This window comes from Lynx rufus, unplaced genomic scaffold (genome assembly GCF_022079265.1).
Source record: "Lynx rufus isolate CCGP_SWC_20201006 ecotype Redwood Valley unplaced genomic scaffold, mLynRuf1.p SCAF_13, whole genome shotgun sequence".
NCBI lineage: Eukaryota > Metazoa > Chordata > Mammalia > Carnivora > Felidae > Lynx > Lynx rufus.
In genome coordinates this window covers 16,846,961-16,865,992 of record NW_025814827.1, presented here as the reverse complement: position 1 = coordinate 16,865,992, position 19,032 = coordinate 16,846,961, and the positions used below count along the sequence as shown (strand labels likewise).

At 41.3% G+C, this 19,032-nt stretch overlaps 1 protein-coding gene across 1 annotated transcript in view; it reads right to left on the bottom strand.

Annotated features, from left to right (window-relative positions):
* Nucleotides 1-19,032, bottom strand: part of MYO1E (myosin IE) — a 214,139-nt gene that overhangs the window by 116,652 nt on the left and 78,455 nt on the right. Inside the window, exons 2-4 of the mRNA XM_047075040.1 lie at nucleotides 13,572-13,715; nucleotides 4,692-4,781; nucleotides 2,430-2,524 (exon numbers count right to left, since the gene is read on the bottom strand). Of these exons, the coding sequence (XP_046930996.1) occupies nucleotides 2,430-2,524; nucleotides 4,692-4,781; nucleotides 13,572-13,715 (329 nt within the window). The remainder of the gene's footprint in view (nucleotides 1-2,429; nucleotides 2,525-4,691; nucleotides 4,782-13,571; nucleotides 13,716-19,032) is intronic.

Sequence of the window (19,032 nt, the reverse complement as noted above, 5' to 3'; positions counted from 1 at the left end):
GATCAGGAGAAAACGTACAAGAGAGCCTGACATCATTTTTTTTTTTTTTTTAAGATTTTATTTTTAGTAATCTCTGCAGCCAACATGGGGCTTGAACTTACAACCCTGAGATCAAGAGTCGCACACTCCACCAACTAAGCCAGCCAGGAGCCCTGAGAGCCTGATGTCTTAGATAAGAAAACTATCAAAGACAACTGGGGTCATGTCAAAGGACACAGGAGCCAATACAAAGGGCTCCCAATGGCCAAAAACAGGACCATTTGAGCCCCAAAGAAAAACTGCAATGTAAGTAAACAGACAAGATATTTAAAATCTACTAGTTTGGAATGATACTGAAAATAACACTTTATCCTGGGAGGTTGCTAGGGCATCAACTCATTGCTTTGAAAATCGGTAAATAAAGACAACAAATCAAGCTTTGTATCTAGTTTTCCCACATAAATTGTATTTTAGGGTAACTAAATAATTCCAGCAATAAATGTGGAAGGAATAACAGAATTAGAAAATAACTGCTTTTCAACCACAAATGAAACCATGATGTGAAATGAGAATCTATAATGGATGGACCCACTGGTAATCTGAACATCACATGAAGAGAGACCAACAAGCATTAAGGGCATGGCATCATGGATGAAACATTTTTGCCAAAACATTAAATCTGAACCTGATCAAGCTTTTAGATCTAAATAGAGATTTACATGAAATATTGGGGACAGAGGAACGTCATGGTATACAACCAGCTAATCCCAGACTGTGGAAAATTCTGCAGGGGAGCAATGTTTTCTTTAACAAGTAAATGCCAAGAAAACAAAAAGAATAAGAGAAAACCGTTAATGATTAGGAGACTTGAGACACATATAACCCAGTGCCATGTGTGAGCCTTGTTTGGAACCTGAGTAAAAATAAACCAACTAAAAAAGAGAATTTGTAAGACAGACATGGAATTGGAATACTGATAATATTAGATATATTAAAAGAATTATTCATTTATCAATTATGATAAGAACGATAGTTTAGAGGCACATCTTAAATCAGTGACAAGTGAAATAATTTGCTACCTAGGATATGCTTTCAATAACCAAGTGGGGGCAGGATGAAGGACAAGGTAAAAGAGGATTAGCCATATAGGAACATCTGTATAAGCTGGGTGATAGATCCACAGGAAATTATTATAATACTCTTTCTCATTTTGTCTATGTTTGTAAATATTCAGAACTCAAAAATTTTTTAAAGTGCTTCGGTTAAAAAAATAGAAGAACTGGGGCACCTGGGTGGCTCAGTTGGTTAAGTGTCTGACTTGGGCTCACGTTATGATCTCACAGCTTGTGAGTTTGAGCCCTGCGTTGGACTCTGGTGCTGACAGTTCAGAGCCCTGGAGCCTGTTTTAGACTCTGGGTCTCCCTCTCTCTCTGTCCCTCCCCTGTTCGTATTCTCTCTCTCTGTCCCTCTCTCTCTCTCTCTCTGTCAAAAATGAATATATATAGGGGGCGCCTGGGTGGCTCAGTCAGTTAAGCGTCCGACTTTGGCTCAGGCCGTGATCTCATGGTTGGTGAGTTCATGCCCCACATCGGGCTCTGTGCTGTCAGCTCAGAGCCTGGAGCCTGCTTCAGATTCTGTGTCTCCCTCTCTCTCTGCCCCTCCCCTGCTCATCCTCTGAATCTCTCTGCCTCTCAAAACTAAATAAACGTTAAAAAAAATTTTTTAATTAAAAAAAATACATAAAATTCTAAAGAGATGAAGGCAAATATGACAAAATGTTAACAACTGTCAAGTTCTAAGTGATGGGAACATGGATGCTTACGTTCTCCATATGTTTGAAAATGTTCATAATAGTAAACAAAATGGTAAAAGCACTTCAACCCAGCGAAGACACAGAATTGGCTAAAAGGTTGAAAGGATTTTGAAATGGAGCCACAGACACTTAAGGCTGGTGTTTGCCAGTGATGCCCTCAGAAGATTAAAAGTCGATGACAAAGGATACTAAAACAAGTTCAAATGTGAACTACTCAGTTATTAAGGAAAAGAAAAAGAGGGACGTAGGGACTCCAGCCGACAAAATAGTGAAACACGCTTATTGTACCTACAACATAAAGGGTCTCCAATACAGAGGGAAGGCAGTCAAATGGGAGGGGAGATATTTTATGATGTTAGCTCAGAGCCCAGTGACAATCAGAGAGAGGTCAGGCTGGAATCACGTGCCCTAAAGCCTTAACGCCTTAAGCAACCGAAGTATGAACCACAATCCCCTGAAAACACAAAGCTTTTATGATGTGGAGTTATAAAATAACCCAAGACAAAGCAGATCGCCTGCTGGTTACCCAGGTACCTAAACCAGCCTCTGACCCCAACAGCTATTGAAAAAGCACTGTTCCTTGACAGAATGCTAACTTCGGCATGGTCTCACGCCCTCATAAGGTTCTTTCCCATACCTGATGATGACACACTGGTTCTCTCTGTCAATGATCATGTTTCTGTACATATTATCTGCGAGAGCATAGATATGTGGTGGGTTTTCATACTGAGCCTAGAGAAGCAAAAACAAAACGAAAACAAAACCATGGTCAGATAGAGCAACACATTAGCGTTTCTTTTCCTGGTCTCAGAAATGAATTCGCCACTGTAAAGTTCCAGTCTTAAGGGTTGCATAACACAAGAATTCCTAAGCTTGCCTAGGTCATCAGGAGTTACACCTAACAAAATGGAGATGGGCTTGGGAAGGACTCTTCTGTCTCCAAAGTGTGTGACTCAGCCTTCAGAAGTGAACCACATCTTCAGATGCTCCAGCACCACACCCTTCCACCTGACACGCCTCTGCAGACGACCTTCCATTTCTAAATGTTTCTGAAGACACCTGGGCCACAGGTCTCAAGAGAGGCCTACTAAAAACCTGGATCTGACTTTTACTAGAATTCTAAATCCCTACATAATTTTTTTTCTAAGAGGTAAGGCAGAGACTCTGGAACCCTAGACGAAATTAAGTGAAACTATCTCTGAATGAGGAGAGAACCCAACATTTCCCATGAGAGGGCAAGAGGTATAGTCCTTTAAAGGGATGAACTGGTTTGACCAGTCTGTTTCATCTCAATAGATGAAAAAAATCCTACCACATCTCGATATTTCCTCCCCGGGGTACTCTGCTTTCCTCTCATGGGCTAGCTTAGCTATGCAGAAATACAAATTCACCAAGAAATTCATGGTGTCAGGACAACTTCAGTTCCACTTTCTTCAGTTTCTTGGAGTTTAACACCACTACCTCAAATATTACTAAAAAGGAAAATACTTCATGTGGTACAAAGCTGAAGAACTTTCCTTGCATTTAAGACCACCTAACATCAAACAGTGAGCATGGCAGATCCAGTGAGAAGACATTTAGACTCTGTTTTACCCCTCACTGGTCCCATCTCTAAAGTAGGGATAATATTGTCCAATACTCAACAGATCTGAGTACTTAACTTCTCTGAGCCTTAGTTTCTTCATCTGTGAAAGAGGATTGCTCATCTGTGAAATGGGGTTGGACAGTGATACACAGTCAGCACCCGGGGGGTGTTTTATTATTGCTGCAGCTACCACAGTACCAGGCATTCAGCAAATACCAATTTCACAACACTCTGACCATTCGCAGTTAAAAATAAATACACTTTTTACAATTCTAGGGCATTTCTTTAAAGAGAACTCTTTAAAAGATAAATGGTGTAAGAGGGACTCATGTAGCAATGCTTTTCCGAGAACTGGAAAGAAACAACGTGAATGCACAGCACTTGCACCCGCCCCGCCTTGGCCTTGGCCAGGATTGAGAATGCCAAGCCAGCTCCGTGCCTGCTGCCCCCAGGGCCCCGCTGATCAGGGCGCCAGGGCAGGGCTAGCCTCTGTTGACAGTGTTTCCCTTGTGCTGGGCTCCCATAAAGGCAGCATTATCAAAGGTCTTTCGCGTGGCAGCCTCCTTGGGCTCCAGCTACCAGTACCATTCATCTGGCAACAATGGGGTGGGCTCTTGCTCTGGGTAAATTGCCTTCCACTTCAACTGATGAATTTGTGTGGGCTCTCTTTTGTTTGTTTTCCAGGGGTCAGGATTAATGAACGCTCTCGTGCTTCTGCTGCGGAGGAAAGAAGGAAGGAAAAAGATGCAGAGAAGGAGAGGCCTGGGGAAATACTGAATCCCGTAAGGAAATATATTAATTAGAATTACAGTTTCTATTTTCATCACACACAACGAAAATGGCTATGGAGCTGGATCTGAATAGGGACCAGAGGCACATTAATAAAGAAATGATGAAAAGATTCATTTTTCATGTTCCATTCATAGCCACAGCTTAACTAAGGTTCTGATTTGGAGAGACTGGTTCTCATCGCCCTATTTATTTTTTACCCATTACTGATTTTTTAGTCCGGAGAATTTTGTGGCCTGTGTGGAAAGAGGAATTCCCCCCCTGCTGCCCCCGACACACGCTATAGGTCCTACATCCTATTTGACTAGTTTGTATATAATAGTACTATATTAGATAGCCCTACGCTTTTTTGAGCTGCATTCTAACCAGCAGCACATTAAAAATCAAACACTGTCACCTACTTGAGCTTCCCCAATAAATAATTCATAATAAGAAAATGCAAATGTATTACCAACTTCAAGAAAAACTACCCATGCGTCATAAAAGCCCCAAACACTACAGTAATTTATGTGGCATGTTACTTACCGCTCCTTGGTACATTTCAATTTCCTTTTCCCCAAAATATGGCATCTGCTTGAAAGGGTTGACTGAGATTAATACGGATCCTATATATGTCTGAATTTATATCCAGTTAAGGTCCAGCATTAATCTTCACAGCTACACACTTTTCAAATTAAGTAACCAGATGTTATCAGGAATTCATAATGACTGTCCAAACAAAAAGCTCAAATACCTGTTTTCTAAAAGATTACAAATAAAGACAAAAGCAATTACCAACTAGCTCGGGTGCTGATCCTCTCCAGAAAGAGTAATGAGATAAATTACCAAGGTGCTACTAAAAGAAACCATTATTTTAAATGAATTGAAGCACATCCTTTTAAGACAGGGGACAGGTATGGCTAGGAAGCAAAACAAAACAAAACAAAACAAAACAAAACAAAACAAAACAAACAAAACAGAAGTGACCTAGAAGTGAAAGGAGCAAGTATCATTACTTTTCTCGAATAGTATTTTTTCCTGGAACTTTCATATCTCTTAGGTATACTAAAAATGTATTTACTTACTCATTTAACAAATAGATACACGATGAACTGAACAGTCCTACTCCTTAGAAGCTATGGCGAACTGAGTTATAGCTATATGACATTATTTGGAGCAGAAAATTACAACCCCACACAGATTAGGTTTAGGGAAAAAAGGTATTATTTCTACATGGGGAATCTAGGAAGGCCTTTCAGAAGAGAAAGTGTTCATACTGACTCTTAACTGTTTTATACAACACATTATAATGTGCCCAAATACATGAAGTATTATTATAACATAAAAATATTTCCATTTATTTATTCAATAATTGACTAGTTTGAATTGGGCATCTACAATATGCCAGGCACTGTTCTGGATACTGGGGATACAGCAATGAACAAAATAGAAGAGATCAAACTCTCTGCCCTCTTAGAGGAAAATAAAAATTATTTTCAAAAAAAGAGAAAACAACAACAAACACGACAAGATACACATACTTGAAGTGCCTGGGTGGCTCAGTCGGTCATCATTCGTGGGTTCGAGCCCTGCATTGGGCTCTGTGCTGTCCACCTGCTTCAGATCCTCTCTCTCCCTCTCTGTCTGCCCTTCCCCCCCCTCCTCAAAAATAAACATTAAAAAAAATACACATATTCAAAATTATTTATTTTAATCAAGGATTTCAAAATGTTTGGAAATTTCGCAGTTAAAGGTGTAAAGTGATGACATTTCCTCCCCCAAGGGGGCATTTATATATTTATATGATAGGACCTGGGTGTCAAACAGAGTAGCACAGGGAATCCAGTCAGATAACCCGGTTCTACTCTGACCTTGGGCAGGTCACATCTCTAAGCTGTGGCTAATGGGTGATGGCGTACAATAGCACCTACCTGATAGGCTTATTACGACAATTAAAGAAACAGAATAGGGGCACCTGGGTAGCTCAGTCAGTTGAAAGTCCGACTTCGGCTCAGGTCATGATCTCGCAGTTTGGGAGTTCGAGCCCCTCAACCGGCTCTGTGTTGACAGTGCAGAGCCCACTTTGGATCCTCTCTCTCCCTCTTTCTCTACCCTTCCCTTGCTCATGAGCTCTCTCTCTCAAAAATAAATAAAACATTAAAACAAACAGTATAGAAAGTTCAGCACTTTCCTTAATTTGTATACCTTGAGATGCTTCTTCTGTCGCATATTAATGTATTTGAGACACGGCTTTGGTGTTATTATTGAACACAAATGAGCCAAGTGTGGGATAGATCAGATAATATTTGAAAATTAACATTTGCATGTGAAGGTGAACATATGGAATGGTTCCATTGCCATTCTGCTCCCCTTTTCACTGACCAGAAAGATCTTCAGGCTTGAAAGGGCTGACCATGAAAGAGTAGGAGAGAAGACAGGGCTGTTTTAAGAGCACACCCAGGGGCGCCTGGGTGGCGCAGTCGGTTAAGCGTCCGACTTCAGCCAGGTCACGATCTCGCGGTCCGTGAGTTCGAGCCCTGCGTCAGGCTCTGGGCTGATGGCTCGGAGCCTGGAGCCTGTTTCCGATTCTGTGTCTCCCTCTCTCTCTGCCCCTCCCCAATTCATGCTCTGTCTCTGTCTGTCCCAAAAATAAATAAAAACGTTGAAAAAAAAATTAAAAAATAAATAAATAAAAAAAAAAAAGAGCACACCCAGATGCAACCAGTACTACTCAGAGGGCAATTCTTGGCACTAAGAGCAAAAGGGAATGAAATGGTGAAATCCTAACTGAAAATCACTAAAGAATCATGGAAGAATGGCCGAGAGCAAATGTGGTTCCAAGTGCCAAAGCCAGGTGAAGCCAACGACAGATTACTAGCGGTCTACTTGTTTTTGAGGCAAAACTGAGAACAGATTGATTTATTATTAAAATTATTAAGCAGATAAGAAACGCCCATGATGTTGTAACGAAGAGCCAGTAAACGTTGGTAATATGAACACTGATCGAACACAAACACATTTGCACTTACACAGTACTAATTAAACTCCTAACAACAACCCTATCACTCTTTCACTCCTATTTTACAATGAGGAAACTGAGGCATAGAGAAATTTAAAAACTTGCTCAAAGTCACAAGCTAGTAAGTGGCAGAGCTATGATTCAAACCCAGGCAGTCTGGTTCTAGAGTACACAATCTTAATCAATAAGCTATAATGTTTTTCTAAGTTAGCAAGTATTGTTGCTATTGTTAATATTGTTATTACTACTGGTAGCATTGCCAGATACAATAAATAAAATACAAACACCCAGTTAAATTTGAAGTTCAGATAAACAACGAATAATTTGTTTTACATATGTATATATATTTCCCCCCCAATAGGCATGCCCCAAGCAATTCTTCAGACACATTTATACTAAAAAGTAATTTGTTATTTATCTCAAACTCAAGTTTAACCATACATCCTGTATTTTATCTGGCAATCCTAAGTTGGTAGCACAAGAATTTCATGCAGGATGGATGGGGGTTCAGTTAGAGGGCTCTATGATCTCTTATAACTTTAGATTCTGTGATTCTTTGGGGACTCGAAATTATATAACCCTTAGTTGATTTTTTTTTTTTTAAGTATCCTTTCCACATGGTAGGAACTAAATCAAAACTCAGTGAATGTGGTTTGGCCTTCATTCTGAGTCTCATGCTAAACAAATATAGTAATTCTTTTTTTTTTTTTTTAAGTTTATTTATTTATCTGGGGTGGGGGGGGAGAGAAGGAGAGAGAGAGAGAGAGAGACAGAGAGAGAGAGAAACCCAAGCAGGCTCTGCACCACCAGTGTGGAGCCCCACACAGAGCTCCAACTCACAAACCCATGAACTGTGAGACCACAACCTGAGCTGAAATCAGGAGTCAGAGGACTAACCGACTGAGCCACCCAGGTGCCCCAAAAATACAGTAATCCTTATGGTAAACCCAATTTTCAAGAAATACAGCACTGCTACAACCATCCTCATTTCAGAAGAGGAGATGTCTAGATCTACATTTAACTCAAGGTGAAAACAAACTTGACCAAGTATGTACGATCTGTGCATGGCGGAAGGTGAGCCTTCCCTTAGTTGTAAAGGGAATGCTGTGAATGCAACCTGTCCTGGACGGATCGGCACTACACACAAAGAAGAAAGAGCAGCCTGAGGACATAAGCTAAAAATATCAGCTCCCCACCAACCCCTTCCTACCGAAGCCCTTGGCCATCTGATAAACATGTATTGGGCTGCATGAGAGCTCCTATAGGAACCAATACTTTTTTTACTCTCAATAATAAGCTATGTGAAAAGACATCCTAGAATGTCTTGATTTTCACTAAGTAGTGTACATAAATTCTGGTAAGAAGACACAGAAAGGGGTGCCAGGGTGGCTCAGTTGGTTAACTGACCAACTTCAGCTCAGGTCATGATCTCACAGTTTGTGGGTTTGAGCCCCATGTCGGGCTCGGTGCTGACAGCTCAGAGCCTGGAGCCTAATTCAGAGTCTGTGTCTCCTTGTCTCTCTGCCTCTCCCCTGCTCGCACTCTGTCTCTCTCTCTCAAAAATAGATAAAACATAAAAAAAGAAGAAGAAGAAGACACACGAAAAAACCCTCTTTCGGATCATTCTAGGCCAATCCTGAATCAGTGACGCAGTAGAAGAGGGAAAACTATAGCTATTCCCTCACTCTTCCAGTAGGGCTCTCAAGGTCAATATTATTTGGGAAGATTCCTGAAAAATAAAGTTTGGTTTGAGATGAATAATGCAGGTCAGGCCTGGCTAAGTAGCCACAAACTTAACTAAATCAAAAGAATTAAGAGAAGAGAATGAATTTAGTATTTGAAGAAAACAAACATAATTTAGTTATTCCAGGTGTGAATTTGGCCTAATTTGTTTATCTGATGGCCTGCCCTGCAGAGACCCCAGCTGCTTCTCTGAGATCACAGGTCTCCTACTAGGTGGGGCCCTTTCCCAGACAACTCAAATACTCACTCCCACTCTCTACTACATAATTCAGGTGTGCCTTTGGAAAAAGCTGCTCAGCAGAATCAGAATGTAACCTGTCTCCACCCACATAATTTATGGTTGTGAAGGTGTGGCCCAAGGTTAATTTTTAAAATGTATGGAGACATGAGGCTATGATACTATATACACACACATACTAACCAGACAAAAATAAAATAAACATCCTCTTATCCAACAGAATGTACAAGACAGATGAGATCCAATAGATCTTTAATTGATTGGTTTCCAAACACTTGTGGATCCATGAGTTTTCACTGTTCTGCAGCAAGGATGACAGAAAGACAAACACGCCTTGAATCTTTTATGAAGCTCAATACATTGACTATATAGGATTGTTTTTTACTTGTAGATAATTTCCTTTCTACTTCTGGGGTGTTAAAACATTCTTTTTTTTTTTTTTTTATTAACTTTATTTTTAAGTAATCTCTATACCCAACATGGGATTCAAACTCATGACCTTGGGATCAAGGGTCCCATGTCTTACTGGCTGAGACAGCCAGGTGCCCCCTAAAATATTCTTTTTTTTTTTTATGAAATGTGATGATAGCACAGGTTCTGTAAGTTTTTTTTTAAGGGTCTTATAGACAAAGTTGAGTTTTAACTTAAAAAAAAATTTTTTTTTTTAATAGCAAGTGAATTTGCAAAACCACCCACACTGATCTAGTTGACTTCCCTGGATATATCACTGAAGAGAACAGGGAGGTGAGGTGACTTCCTGAAGCCACATACGTGGAACTTGAGCCTCTGGCTCAGGCCACCAGACCAACATCCATGTCACCGCAGCATGCTGTCACCGCAGCAGGCTGTCACCGCAGCACGCAGCCCCCTCCGTGTGAGCTCACTGCCAAGGGCCAAACCTCGGAACTACTGCACTGCCTTGGGCTCCAGTTGCTCTGACACAAAAGTCTCAACCAATTCAAGGGCTGAAAATGCCAAACACACTTGAGTGTGGTCTTTGAGTAAAAACAAGTTGGGAGAAAGTTGGAGCAAATGAGCGGGGAGCGCTTTGCACAGGAACTATTTTCATCAGCAAAGTGGCTATAAATGATGTCTCGCCAAGCACAAGAGCGAATACTGCGGTGTTTTCCTCATATATTTTAGAATGTAATTTTAAGAAGTGTGGCAACATTCAGGAAAAAAACGGATGGTAAATTAAACCTTCCTTGTCTTAGGATAAATAGCTGAAAATTATGGGGTTTTATTGGTAAACAGTGTTTGCATTTTCTAAGTAGATTTTTTTTTCCTAATGTAGAACAAAGAAATGTGCATTCAGCCTGAATGCATTAACGATTGATTGTTCCAAACGCTGACCTTCAATACAAAACAATGTGCTGGTATTAGATGTAGAGGAGGCAAAAGAAGCAATTTTATAACTTAACATGAAATTGAATCTCTTCTTGCCTTAACTATTAAGCTTAGGAGAGAGAGGGAAGAAATCCTCTTATTTAAAATAATGTTACTCTATCATAATAATATTCCCATAGCACTGAACTGATAAAGGATGCTTTTATCACTTAACAGAGGAAAAGATCTGCAGTTAGACACTCGCTATGACGTCATAAACATCCAAAAGAATCCTCAAGCTTCCTCAAAGTCGAAAGCTGCTCTGTGCTCTTGATGGAAAGCACACGGATGCTGAGTTTCTCGTGTATTGAGTGGGTAGAGATTTCTAAAACACGAAGCCATTAATGGTCAACTAACTCATTTCCTTGGTAGAACACACGATTAGTCAGCCATTGATTCAAAGACATCAATTCAAAGGCTTGTAATCAGCCCCCTCTGTGTGAGTCATTTAAAAATTCTGCTGTCTGAATATAAAAAGCAAGTCTTGATAGTTAACAGATTTTCAATGAATACTTAATACAATGCACCATGCCAAGAATTATGCAGGAAACTAAGAAATATATGAGGCAAGATGATGCTATTTCTGTTAAAATTAACAAGAAAGCATGCATACACACACACAAACGTTTATACGTTAGACATGCAGATATATGTTAATATATATGTTAAGTTGAAAATTATACACCAAGAGGTTATGGTGGGATTATAGATGACAATCTCCTTTCTGGTTGACTGCATTTTATAAGTCATATTAAATGAACGTATTGCTTTAAAGAGTTTTTGTTTTTATTTTTAAGAAGATATATGAAACAAAATTCCCATCCTCAAAGAGTTTCTGGTGTTTTAGGGGTAAATGATCTTTATACGGAGAAGGGTGAGTCTGTCCAGTTTGACGATAGACTGGCTGCTGATAACCACTAACATCATTTTTTTTCTTACTCAGCTTTTCAAACAACCATGTTTCTATGTAAATAACATAATAAGCTAAGCTCATGTACTAAGAACATGGAAAATAATTTGCTCAACTATATTCAGTGGAAATTCTCCTTTAATGGGCTTGTCGATAAACCAATCTCCCATTTAAAACACTTTCTATGGTAAAATGCGTTTGAATTTTCAATAAGCAACTTTAAAGTTGAATTTTTGGAACATAACTCAGAAATACGGAAGGAACATACACACTTGCCTTAGTATATGGTAATAACTAATGCTTTCTGTTACTTACTGCGTTCATTATTTCATTTAGCCCTACAATAGGCTCATCTGGGAGATTTCATTATGCTCAGGTGGGAGATTTCATTACCACCCCCATTTCACAGGTGAAGAAATCAAGGCACACAGATCCCAAAACTCGCATCAGGTCACCAGGCCCATGCGGAGTAAGGTTCGAAGCCAGGCAGTCCAGAACCACGTCCTGCACCCAACTCTTAATCACCTGCCAGTTCTCAGGGGGCACGGGACTTGCACACAGAAGTGTTATCATGATGATAAGCCCAGATTAAAGTCAGCATATGTCAATTTTTTGACCAAATAAAATGAAAACTTCCCACTGAATACAACTGTTTCCATACAATTAAAGCAAACTCTGCAGAGATGTCTAGCAGTCAGCAAACTGTTTTCTCTAAAGGGCCAGAAAGTAATTATTTTAGGTCATATGGTCCTGGTGCAACCGCTCGCCTCTGCTTTTGTAGCACAAAAGCAGGCACAGACAATAAGTAAAAGCATGAGCGTGGCTACATTCCAAGAAGACCTCTGCTACAAAATGGGCAGTGGGCAGATTTCATTTGCAGGCGGTAGGCTGCCTCTCCCATCAAGATGCTATTATTAACGTAGCTAACGAATCCAAATATATCTGCTAATGCTTAAAAAGCAGGGGTTTAGGGTTTTAACGATCCCGACATTTGGTAAGATTTCCTGTGGTAAATAAGAAATGGCCCAGTATCGGTCAGAGCCATCCAAGTGTCTCGGAATAGTTTTGTTCATTAGTACTGCTGGTTAAAGACCTGGTGCGTTGAACTCCCCACTCACCGATGAGGAGACAAACAATCCCTGCAAAAGTATTGTTGCATATGTATGGATGTTTTTAACTAATAGTCACACGAGTGGTATAAATAACAAACAGAAGCTACAGAAATCTATACCTCCTCAAGCTTTGGGGTTTAAAATCTAAAATGTATGCAACAGCAGGCGTAAACACTCCCCCATCACTGGTCCTCCATAACACAATGGCTTCAGAAGTCACCAAGTGCACCACAGTTGAACCTTCTGGTGCTGTCATATAGATTTCCACCGATCTTTACACATCTACAACCAACTCTCCAAACGTTTCATGAAGAGATGTTTGTACAGTTGCACCAAACAACATCGAATCCTGTAGGAACTTAGGCAAATATCACAGTTCTCTGTGTATAATGAAGCCAACACACATTTAAATCAAATTTCCATTCTGAATTTTTTAAAGCCCTATAAAAAATGGCATCTGGCAAGCTAAAATTGAAACATAAAGAACAACGCAAGAATGTCAGGCATTTTCAATAGTTGATCTTCCCATCTCATGTTTCCATTAGTAAACATAAGAATGCAGAAAAACTGGCAAAATTGCATATTTTTTGCATGAGGCAATCTTTTTAAAACCTTTTAGGTCCGGACTGAACTGTCTGCTTTGCAATTAAGGAGATCTATGGCCAGAATTCTCTGCAGACCTGGACTTTCCCTAGGAACGGCGGAGGTTTTAGATGCCACGTGCCTGGCTAAAGCACGTCAAAGGTACAGTGCCATCGATTGAAACAGACGAATACTGGCTGCATCTTTATTTTGTGAAATGCCAGGAAGATGATTTAGCATCACCTGTGCCCTTCCCACAACCTCAACGAAGGGGCAGAAAAGAACAAAACCGCGTTCTGAAATGGTGAAAATGACTCGAGGACCTCGTGTCCATTCAGAATTTCAGATGGATCTTCTCACCCTAGGAACCAGCCACCTTTTCCTGGGGATATGGTCATCTTACTCAGAAAAGCCCAAAGAAGCTCATAAAGGATACAAAAATGTAGTCATCCATGTATCTCTTCTTTAGATTCTCCACGATGGCATTCTCTGTGATCTTGGAGAGCAGGACCATGTCATCCACACCACTGTGCTTAACATTGTGGCTCTGCCAGTGGTACCGGTAGGCACCTTTGCTTCCCTGTGAACATAAAACACACAGTTCTTAGGATGGTTTATTTTCTCCCAGTGTAAAAAAAAAAAAAAAATCACTAAGTTCCCATATCTTCTTCATATCAAATGAAGCAGAACGAGCAGAACAAAGATTTTTTAGCAATAGCTCTGGATTCACATTGCAGGTTGGCCACCTACAAACTAAGAGAAGTGGGGAAAAGTCATCCAGGCTCACTGTATCACGGAAGCTTCTCTTTTCTCATTTGTAAAATGGGAGAAATTAAGACCCACTCCATAGAGTCGCTGTAAGGATTGAATAAAAAAAACACACATCAAGTGCCGAAGAGTATCTAGAGTATAACACAATAAGTGATTCAATAGTCTCCAATAATTCCTCAACCTTATCGTTTTGTAGAAGTAACAATAAAATAAGCAATGGAAGAGAAACTTTCTGGATTTGTTTTGCAAATTATATGACAGAGCTCAGAAGCAGAAGCAATATGTATCACACAATGGCTAGGTCATATTGTAATTTCTCAAATCATCTAAATCATTCTCCCTCCAAAAACTTATCACTGTCAATGTAATATTGGCCTCCAAGATTCAGAACATAAGCTACATTAAAAAAAATTTTTTTTAATGTTCATTTATTTTTGAGTGAGAGAGAGCAAGCGCACCAGCGGGGGGAGGGGCAGAGAGAGAGGGAGACACAGAATCTGAAGCAGGCTCCAGGCTCCAGGCTCCAAGCTTCAGCACAGAGCTAGATGCGGGGCTCGAACCTATGAACTGTGAGATCATGACCTGAGCTGAACACTCAACTAACTGAGTCACTCGGGCCCCCCTAGATAAGCTACGTTTTGATGGCTGATCACTGCTATATAAACAAGGAAATGGATAAGACAGCCTGAACATGATTACAGAACGTGCTGTGGACAGGAGGACCTCATCCAGCCCCGTGGCCTCCTTGGAGAGATGAAGCTATAGCCCTTGTAGGTTTACTGGGTTTACAACCTAACACCAGGGGTGGCCTCTGAACACCCTGAGGCCTGCAGGACTTCTTTCACTCGGCACTTCTGTAGTGGGATCCCCCATATGTTTAGCTATGTGCCAAGTCCTGCAGATGGGAGCACCACGGTGGTTGCACTTGGGAACCTCACGTCCATTGAAGGACACCTAGCAATTGACGGAAGTAATTCACGCAACAGTCAATATGTAAACACATGTCAAATGGGTGTTTCAGGAAGGTGGAAGACTTTTTGGTCCGAGGAAAGACAGAAATAATTTCCTGGAGAAGGTGCCATTGGTAGTGGATCTAAAATATGTTGAATTGCCAGAGAAGACGAGACAAGGAGGGCTATCCATTATAATCTACATTCACTAGGGCAAGAATCTAATACATATGAGATAATGGCAAACGAGACATGACAAGATACAAGAAGACCCTTCCTTCCCTTCACAACCTTCATGCATCCTACTGAAGATGTCATGTGCTGCACAAGTGTGGTGAGCATTGACCTGAGTGAGACAGTTCCTGCCCCCTTCCTGGGAGTTCGCTTTTTGGGGAGTTTAGATAAAGGAGAGAAAAATTCTGAATAAGGGTTATCTAGAAAGGCCACATGTTCAGATGTCAAAACTGGAATGAGAAAAGGTTCTTCAAGAGAAGGGAGGTGGAAGGAAACCAGATAAATACCATTTTAAATTTCACTTTTAAAAATTGTATAATTTGGGGCACGTGGGTGGCTCAGTCAAACGTCTGACTCTTGATTTCTGTTCAGTTCAGGATCTCACAACTCGCGAGCGTGAGCCCCACATCAGTCTCTGTGCTAGCAGTGCTGAGCCTGCCTGGGATTCTCCATTTCCCTCTCTCTGCTCCTCCTCGCTTGTGCTCTCTCTCTCTCTCCCTCAAAAATAAATAAACATTAAAAAATAAATAAAAATCGTTTAACGTTTTCTCTGTAGGAGTCATGGGTCCTTCATAAGAGCAATTCTAAGAGGCTCCGGCAAAAGCAGTTTTGAAAACCAGCCAGGAAAGACCTACCATAGGAAAGGTGTATCAGTGCCATGGGCTCAAGCTCCAGAAAAGACCTCTGGAAGCCTTAGCATCCGTGCTGCCTTACAGAGGGACTGTTTATAGGATATATTTGGCTTCTGCAGAACCACATGCAGCATCAGTTCTACAAAACTACCACAGACCTCACCACACTTCTTCCCCTTGTGGCAAAGCAGAAAGAGAGAAAAGGCACTGGCTGCAGCATGACTCACTGGATCTCAATCAAATGGCCACAGTCTACTTCCAACCACATGAAGATTCCCGGCCACTCCTGCCCTGCCTCTGCCCTCCCTTCTTTTCTTGATCATTCTTCTGGGCACTCACAAAAATTATTCTGCATAGAAAACTAAGGCCTCAGAGTAACTAACTGTTAGGTATGTTTGTTTCCTTTTAACCCCAATAAACATTCACCTACTTAAAAGAGGCCAAAAATTTTATTTTCTTTTTGAAAAATGTAAGCACAGTTTAATAATACAGAAGGGGTAGTAACAAGCTGTTATTTAACTTCTGCAAAGGACAAGAAGTGGACGGGTTCTGTGTCATAGTGTATGTGTTGGTACTGTTCCACAGAAACTGCCTTCTCAAGGTAACCCAAGTTGGCCTTTGTATCCTATCCAACTGTCTTTTCTGTCTTACTGCAGAGTGATAGATGGCTAGATCTGTCCCATTTCAGAGGCAGTGTCCTCCTTCTGATGGCAGTTATTCCTCAATAAAACAGGGCTCCTTGTGGAGTTCATTGACTCTCATAGTCTCAAACATCCCTTGACACTGAAGAGTCCCATGTCTGGGTCTCCAGACCTCTACCTATAAAAGGGTAAGGAACCAACAATGAGACTGGGCAGTTACCAGAAGCAAAGCAATCAGCCATCTGATTTGTTGTGGCCGCTCCTCTTACTATTGCAATCAACTCTACGAGAGAGGGGTTGACATTCCCATGCTATGTAGACACAAACTGACTTCCCAATTAGTTTACAGTAAAGGCAATGAGTGAACCCAACTCTCTATGATTATGAATTCATTCAGACATCACGGTTTCTCCACATGGCCTCCCCAGTGACTTGACTGGATATTTCCACCTGTTAAGTTTAAGATGGCCACAGAAGGATAGACTGTCTCCAAAACTGATTTCATCATTAAAAAGACCTATAATCTTTGTTAATGATGACTTTCTCTTAGTATCAAAGACTAAAACACTCAAATTATTTTTTATTTGATGTATTTCCTATATCCATTTGGTCACAAATACCTTTTCCCCCCTTCACCTCGGTGTCCCTTCTTCCCCCAGGCAATGATATGTGAACCCATTTAACTTTCACAATCATCTCCCATACTGTGTATTATCATCTCTATTTTACTGATGAAAAAACTGTAAATTGCCCAAGGTCTCTAACTGTAACTTTTCTGTCTTTAACACCCCCCACCTTACTATGCCTTTCTCCTTCCTCTTCCCCCATAACTGCCTCCCCGCCCTACCCCCCCAAAAAAAAAATTCAGAGGAGGTAGAGGGAGGGAGGAATGGTAGCTGGAAAGGGTGGGAGCAATCAGAACCTTTGGGGGACAACTGACCTGCTTGGATTGTCAAGGACAAGACCAGAACGCACCTGATAGGTAAATGAAAGCTGTGCTAGGGTTGGGCTAGGGCTGGGGTAGGGCCGGTCTGGGCAGTTCTAACACAGGGTGAGAACTTTATCAGGGAAACTGGAAACCAAACATGGATGCATGGGCTCTCACCCTACCCCAGGGAAGATTGAAAGTTCCCCACAGTGGAACAGAAACTGTTTTCTGTTTATCTACAGGGACATCAGAATTTAATCATAGCATGACTTTTCTAGATGTCTTTCTTGGAACATAGCTGTGGACAGGGAACAAGTGGGGAACACAGTGGGAAATGATTATCATTTTACAATCCTAGACAATGTTCCCAGAAGCAGAGGCTGAAAGTGACCTTCAGACCACAAACTACGGTGCTACGATTGCAAGACCATGAATTGTGTTTCTGGCGCAAATAACCTTGACCCCTTTGCTTCTTCCTCCCACTCCTGACTGGGAGGGAATGGGCAGGACTGGCCGCCATTCGTGCTGGGAGGAGGAAGCACAGCGATGGGGGCTTCCCTATCTGTTTGAGGAGGGCCATTTTCCTCAGATGGCAAACTCCTGGCTTGTCAGGATATGCCCTCAACAAGAGTCAGCTTCCTTCTCTTCTGTTGGCTTCTTTTTGGGTGGGCAACTTCTTTTTGTTCCCGTACTAAAAACAGGAACATTTTAAACAAGTAGGGGTACCTAGCAATTACACTTGCAACAGTCCTTGCAGAGTGTGGCGTCATTGTACAAAGGAAGGAATGTAGCTGCTGATATGCCAGCTAGGAAATAAAAACAAAAATAATGATGATGATGATGATAAAAGTTACTGTTTGCCCTGACAATTATTGTAAATTATGAGTGAGATATTTCCCATTAGATAAGGATTGAGCGGAGACTTTCTTGGGCCCATATTTGGTTTCTAATGATGATTCAGTTTATTAAAAAGCAATGGAGGGGAGCCTGGGTGGCTCAGTTGTTTAAACATCCAACTTCTGATTTCGGCTCAGGTCATGATCTCACAGTTCATGACATGATCTCATGATTCCGCGCTGACAACATGGAGCCTGCTTGGGATTCTCTTTCCCTTTTCCTGTGCCCCTCCCCCTGCTCACATTCACGCATGCGCTCTCTCTCTCTCTCTCTCAAAATAATTAAAAAAAAAAAGCAGTGGATTCACACACAAGTTCTAGGAAGTGGAGTATATCCACGTTCACATAATGGCCTGGTTTGTTCCTCACATTTAGGACGCGGCACCAAGACATAGGAGTCCCTCACCCAGAGGAAGAAGCCTGCTCGCTGACTCTCTGACTATCTGTAAAATGTGGAGTGTCACTAACTGGTGTGTGTTTACCAGGGTGGAGACCAGGAAGAGCAAAGGTAAGGCAGGTCACAAAGGAAGGGATTATTCTAGCCTGAAACCCTACCTCCAGTCAGCCCAGGGGGTAGCCTTTGCCTGCCACAGCCATGGTGCTGCAGACATTCTCACCAGTGTGTCAGTGAGCATTTTTCTTCTTTGGTTCATCCAGGAGAGAGGAGGAGACCATATACTGGGTAACTACAGTCTGCAACTCCCTTCAGACACCCAGAAAAGGGAGGCCATTAAATGTGCTGTGTAAATACAATAGGCCTAGTGTTGGGCAGGGCCTGGCTGGGAGGGGGTGATCATAAATACCTTCTACTCTTCCAGGAAGAGTATCCTGCACAGTATTTTTAG